At 40.5% G+C, this 7,231-nt stretch overlaps 1 protein-coding gene across 1 annotated transcript in view; it reads right to left on the reverse strand.

Moving 5' to 3' along the window:
• The window catches only part of LOC131696083 (polycomb protein Scm-like), a 29,251-nt gene extending 23,576 nt beyond the window's left edge, over positions 1–5,675 (reverse strand). Inside the window, exon 1 of the mRNA XM_058984617.1 lies at positions 4,571–5,675. Coding sequence (XP_058840600.1) covers positions 4,571–5,173 — 603 coding nt within the window. The 5' untranslated portion in view covers positions 5,174–5,675. The remainder of the gene's footprint in view (positions 1–4,570) is intronic.
• Between the last annotated feature and the right edge of the window lie 1,556 nt (positions 5,676–7,231).

The following is a 7,231-nucleotide window of genomic DNA, read 5'->3' on the forward strand; positions in this document are numbered from 1 at the left end:
CGTAATCTTCGAATGCACTAGGTTCGAAGAAGTTCTAAGGGATATGTCTGGTGTGACAGTGGACAATGTCGTCGAGGAGATGTGCCGCGACAAGCGTATTTGATACGCTGTCAACAGAGTGGTAACTAGTATACTCTTCGAGCTGCAGAACAAGTGGCGAAGGGACCAACAAAGTAGCGCTATTGGCTAGAACGTTGAACCGCAAATCGGGTTTCGGGAGAAATTCCGCTGCCGAGGAACTCTACGTCGGTGTAGACTGGGTCCACCACCGGGGACCAGTTGAGTAGCACGCGGAGAAGCACCGTGTTCGGCAGCAAACCGGACGTCAGGCTTCACTGGAATCGCCGGACCGACCTCGACACCCTACCGGGTAGCTCGTGAGTAGGCTAGATCCACCGCCGGGAATTAAACCGAGTAGACCGCGTCGAATAGCTAGCAGTGGGTTGTTGGGGCGCCAGTGAATCGGAAGCTACGCTCCACCCGGAATCGCTGGATAGACCTCAGCACCTACCGGATGGCCCGTTGAGTAGGCTAGGTCCAACGACGGGGACTAGACCGAGTAGACAGAACGGGGAGCTAAATGGCTCATAGAAACGTACATCGGTATCGGGAGAAATCTACCTCCGGGAAATTCACGGTAGTGTAGATTCGCTGCCGTAGACTGCTCGACAGAATCGTAACAAAAGTGCAAGCTAATTAGAGCACGAAACAAATACCGGTAATGAAAGAAATTCCATTGTCGGGGAGTTCTCAGTCGGAGTAGGATAATATCTGAGCTGCTCTCGATACATGTGGTAGCTAAATGGCTCAATAAAACCGGTATCGGTATCGGGGGAAATTCCTCCGTCGGAGTACCATCGGCCGGAGTAGAGTGAGTTCACCGTTGGGGACTGTCCAAGCAGATCGTGATAAAACCGGCAGCTGAATGACTCACGGAAACATGAGCTAACTGGCTTAAGGTATCAGCACCTAAATGGCTCATGGGGACGAGAGCAAAACGGCTACGTAATAGATGGAGAAAAGAAGAGAAGAATCGAGAGTTAAAGCTCATAGGTCGAGCCATTCTATAAACCAAGTGAGCCTCCGAGAAGGAGCATAAGAAAGAGGTGCGACGAAAGCAAAACGATTCACCCCCACCGAAGTAATAGTTGACGTAGTGCCGTGGGGAAGGGCGTGAAAAGTGATTGTTTTGGGGGTGGGCGTAGCGTATTGGTAAATCGATTGCCTTGTACGCAGCGCACCTGGGTTCGAGTCCCGACCCCGCACATAGAGTTAGAAATTTTTCATAAGAGATTTTTCTAACCCGAAGAGGCGAATGACCTTGAGGTTAAAACCTCTATAATCGAAATAAAAAAAGTGATTGTTTTTAGTGGTTAGGCACGAACGGGAGTCTTGAATCCTACATAGTGCCAATATACTACAGGATAGGCTTTTGAAGCTTTTTAAACCTTACTATAAAAACATACATGCACACAGACATTTTCCAATTTCAACGAACTGAATCGAATGGTATATGACACTCGGTCTTCCGGGCCTTGGTTAAGAAGTCGATTTTTGCTTTCTTTTTATGAGAATTTTGCCGATAGCGTATGATCAATCCGAATAGTGACTTAGATTGATCACGTTATTTTTTTTATGAGAATTGTCCTACTGGAGCTCTAGAGCAATTGTAGTGAGTGATTCCTCGTCAGAATCATTGCAACGGGAGACGGGAAATATCACCCACTAAAACACTGTTTAAGACCAATTGCAACAGGCCGTAATTCTGAAAGTGATATTCATTGTACGGTTCAGATATGTGCGAACGTTGGGGACTTCACGATCGTGTGTATTACCGCGAAAGGATCGAGCGCTGGTACGTTGTATGTCGCGTGTGCTAGCGGGTATGTAACTTCGCGTGTAGAAATTTGATTTTAAAACCGTGTGTATAAATCCGCATATTCGCGTGTGTTCCTCGATGATCGCGCGCGGGTCGTGAATCTGATACCTAAATTTCGGTGTACGGTTCAGATGCTAGAAGAAAGTAAGCTTTCCCATATCAGTAGAGTTTTCGGTTATGTTGTCTAGTGGATATGAGCGTCATTTTTTATTGGTTCAACTGAAGACATAGGCCTAGGCTGCTAGGGCCGAGAGTGAGAAAAACTTTATTGAAGACACTGGAACTCTTTCTTGTACTTTTCATTTTACAAGAAATTTACCGAAAAATTCGGGTGTTTCTTTAAAAATGGTTTTATTTATATAACTTTGCAGTTTTAACTTTTCATTAAGATGACTTTAGATTTACTTTCAGATATTTCACAGGAGAACAGTTTTCTGAATATTTTGAACCTCTAGCTTCGTTCGTTTTTAAGCTATATATTTTTTTTTTTTTCTAAAAATGAACTATTTCTTGAGTAAAGATTGCAAGACATTCAAAAATAGCCATTTCACATTTACTATTTTTGATAATCTGTACCACAAATCAAGATATTTCATATGACTGCAACGGTATTTAATATTAAGTGCCCTAATCGATAATATTATTTGAAAGCTTTATTTTTTTTATTTTTTTATCCCTTTACGGACACTAGGGCCGAGGGTGGTGGTTAGCGGATTTAGTACATCCTTGAATTGACAGACAACGCTATGGTGACTTGAACACAGGCAACGCAGATCCAAGGCCATTATTGCAATGATTTGTTCTGCGTTTGAGATGCACTTCCCCCGGTTGCCAGACGAATACCTGTAATTATTGCTTGTGACTTTGTATGTACGAATCTGATTATGAGTCCTGTGGTGGTGTGTGCGTGGAAGGTGTGAGTTTTAGCGTTTGAGTCCATGGGTGCATATCTGTCTGGGTTGGCGTGGGTGTTGACTAATTGTGTAATAGTGTGATCGCGAAGGGCTCGAGCGTTTGAATGCTAGCGAGTCTTATACTTTGCGTCGATTTTATAATCGCGTGGCCATTCGCATATTCGCATGAATTCTCGAACGATTGCGCGCGAATCGTGAATCTGATAATTACTAGATTCTAGGGACCACCAGGATCCGAGCCGAGGCCTCCAGCCTACCAATCTCTAAGCACAAAAAATTGTACTCTGGAGTCCACTGCCAAGCCCACGGGATAATGATATTTGAAAGTTATATTTTTTTATGTAAAAGTTCTCACGAAAAAAGTTAAGTAGCTGATGTTTAAACCCAATTATAATGATTTTGAAAACAATTAATACCGCCTGTTGTGGGTGGTGAAATTGTGCTGCTATTAATTCTGCGATGCTAAGTTTCATATTCATATTCAACAATTATAACACTTCACGAATAGATGGTTTTATGGGATATATCGAAAAGTCAGCAGCAACACAGGTCGTCCGCATTTCACACAGTAGATAGAAGGAATATTTTGTTTTTGCAGGTAAACAAAGTATGATTACTTTCCCTGATGCGACAGCGGAGTGATTTTCAGCTTCTAAACTGAGCGAGAAACTAAGAAGTCAGACTGAGATGATCTCTTGCTGACTTTATTTGGTATATTCCTGGCACTCTCAGCCTAAAGTTGCTGTATGTTCAGCCGCGCGGTACTCTTACGCTTGGAAATGGTCACGCTGGGAAGTCTATCGCGAATCTTACACACCATCACGTAATGGTCATAATCGACGTTCGGTCCTTAGTCCTGTTATCAACGACATCGGAGCAAAGTCCGTTAATCAAAATATGTAAAATAGGTCCTGCAGATAATCTGGACTGCGGTGATGCTGAGCAACCTTAGGCAGTTGTCGTTGATTAAATGGAAGCTCGATTCTAATAACTGGGTGAAGTGATTCTTCTCTTTCAACCTATGTTATGCATTCTCACCACAGTTCTTTTTATTAATTTGTAAATAATAATACCTTCTCTGATTGATTTTCTAGAGCTGTGACCAGCGTTTTGAAAGATTCCGGAAGGCTACCTTGCATTGCAAAAGTATCAAAACTGTTCATATATTTACGTCGGAAATTTTATATTCGCTTAAAACAATGCATATTTAGGTAAGGTACGACAGAGTAGAACAAACCATAGGTTGCAAATCGTTCAAGCTGCGCGACTATAATAATTGCCATATTACGATTTCTATAGGATCATGAAATATATTCACATTATTACTTGGGAAACGTCCTTACTCACGATTATTTAGTTTGATTTTTTTGGTTTATCTCCTATACTCTGGAGGATAATTTACGTGCTCTAAAGGAACTAGTGAGTTAAGCCATAACTTCATTTCAAGACATAACAATCAATAACTATTACATTATCCTGTAGGTTGGTTTTAAAGTGTAATCAATAACTTCTATTAATTCTTAGCTCGAAAAATTCGTTTGATTCAGGTCAAGGAAGAATAAAGGATAGTATGACAGTGGAGAACAAGGTAACGAAGGAGTTGGAAAGGTTTAGATTGTTGGTCATTCTCGTAATTCGTAATAACAAGAGTATATATTTGTACGATCCAACTTGGCGCATTTTATAAATGCAGCTTTGCGCAACGAATATAAAGTTAAACAATAATGTGTACTATAGTCGTATACAGCATAGACTTATTTCTACAATTCAAACTCACCGGACTTATTCTGCTAGCGGTAGGCTCCCGGCCCGGCGAATTGTTTCCATTACTTCTCCGGCCATTGTTGTTGTTGTTGCTGTTATTATTATTGTTGTTGTTGTTGTTGCCATTTATCTTGGAACCGACCGACGAACCGGAAGTCGTCGATGGGATTATCCCATCGGTCGGCTGTGCCGCGGAAGTTCCGCCGGCCAGCGACTTTTTCTGATGTTTCTTCATGCAGAACGTCGAACAGTAGTTGGGTTTCGGCGCGTTGGCTCGTATCACATTATCGCACTGGATACAGGCCCCTTTGCTGTATGCCTTGCGGAATTCGAGGATACACGTTTCCGAACAGAATTCCTTCTTCCCGTTCTGGGTAGGAAGAACGTACTTTAGGGGAGATTTGCTCTCCCCACACCAAACGCATGAACTACTGCTGGAAGTTGTCCCGTTACTCCCCGCTGCACTATTGGCAGCCAATTTACGGGGAGTCCTTCCAGAGCCGGGAGTGCTGTTATTGACTCGTCGTTCGCTATTGATCTCCAAACTGTTGATCCCGCTGCTACTGGTGATATTGTTGCTGTTACTGCCTGGCGATGAACTTCCAGATGTGGACATTACAAAATACCCTTTTTGACTAAGACCACTTATTTCGCAATCGATAGTTTATTGAGCTTACAGCCGAACAGCACAATATTTCCCACTATCAAGCCGATAAATTTAACTACAGTTCCAGTTCTAGCAAATTCCTACAGAAATCATACTTTTTTGCTCATTCACTCACAGGAATCGATTTCTTGCCACTTTTTTTACTTTTGCCTCCTTGCGTCCTTGCCTGCTCCACCGGAGTTTGATCCGATTTCAAGTTGCTTGTTTTTCACATCGCACCGCGATTTAAAAACACCGTCCGCGTTGTAAAACGCACCATTTTTCACGCTTGGAAAAATATTCCAAATTATTAACCTCGAATATCTGGTCAATTTGCCAATAACGCTTGCAAATTATATCGGCGAAAAAACTGATTAAATTTACTTTTTCTTCTGCACTTCTTTGCTACTGCTGATATTTTTCGTACGAAGAGACGCGTTTTGTCAAAAAATTTATTTTTCTTCGCTCTCGCTTCGATCACTATAGCGCTGTTGTGCTCTAATGAATGACTGATGCGCTGGAGCTTTTAATGCCATTTCTCTCTAACGCGTGCGTCATTCCACAATTCAATTTTGCTGTCTCACTTACGCGTTTTACGACGTTGCGTTTTGACTTTTGCGACTTTCGTTTTATTACTTCTTTTCTCGGGTGTTTGTTTTTGTGTTGGTTGTTTGTTCGAAATTGAGAATTCGATATCGAAAGTATAATAGGGATGATCATTATATTTCAGACCATTTTGATTCGTTGGCGAAAAATTACAGCAATAATTTCATAAATGACATATTGCAAAGTGCAAACGTTTTCTATTTAAATGCTGGATTTGGTTTATTCGTATTTAAACCTGTTGCTTAGGCTATGGAGTTATATGTCGTAGATTATTAAATTATGAAATTTTCTTTATATTTTCCCACAGCAGCAGCATGTATTTTTTATGTCATTTTTGCTTGAGGCAGAAACTAACTCGGCTTCGGACCTAATTGCTGTCAAACCGTTTGTTTGAAGCCAGTTTCGAACCTAGGTCATGCGCCACTGAACTGAAAACTGAAAGTCTGGGTTCTAACCTAAAAACATTTCGGGTAATCGGGTTCGCTCGCACCACCAGTTCGCGAGAACCCAACTGCAAACGTTTGTTTGAAGCAACTAATCTGGGTTAGTTTTTAGGTTCTCAATCGAAAACGACATTGGAGTCTGTATTTTAACAGTAATTAAATTACTGTTAATAGAATGGATTATGTCGATGCGATGTTTTCAAAATCGTTCTTTTCACCTCGGAAAATCGATCTGTTGCATCCGATCTTTTCGGTTCGATGTTTGCCATCATCGATTATTATTATATTAGTTCAATAAAATCGATGTTCCCTCCAAAATTCCCATTGATCGATGCGATTTTTTCTCAATCGATGTTTTACCTCGAAAAATCCTCGGAAAAATCATGGTGTTTGAGGTGCATTTATTGCCTGATTAATCCAATTTCACATCCCGAATAGAAATGTACAGTAACAAAACCATGATTTTCACTGTGACAGTACAGTAATTTTACAATAATTTACGGTAAGTTTTAGTGTTATGCTACAATACAAAAACAATAAACTTTAACGTTTTTACAGTAGATTTCAATGTAAAATAGACTTTTACAGTGAAAAAGGGGGGTGGTTATGTATCTTAACATTAAAAAAATCAATTTTTCTCCATACATTTTTTTCTCGCAAACAGTAAAATTTAATGTGAATGCACTGTATCAGTTTTTTGCTGAACAGTGAAATTTATTGTTACATGAAATTTTATTGTAAATCTACTGTGAGAACTTGGCATCGAACAATGTTGAAACAGTAATAACTAAAATATTTATTGTTTTATCATTGTTTGTAGGGTAAATCTATTGTAAAATTCTATCCGGGATATCACGACTTTGGATAATGAATTTATATGTCAAGTTTTATAATGGCAAGCCGAAATAAGTGAAGAACTGCGAAAAACGTTACTTTTCTATCTGGAAGAAAATTGGAAAGAATTATGTGTTTCCAAGAG

This window comes from Topomyia yanbarensis, unplaced genomic scaffold, assembly GCF_030247195.1.
Source record: "Topomyia yanbarensis strain Yona2022 unplaced genomic scaffold, ASM3024719v1 HiC_scaffold_7, whole genome shotgun sequence".
NCBI classification, from domain to species: Eukaryota; Metazoa; Arthropoda; class Insecta; order Diptera; family Culicidae; genus Topomyia; species Topomyia yanbarensis.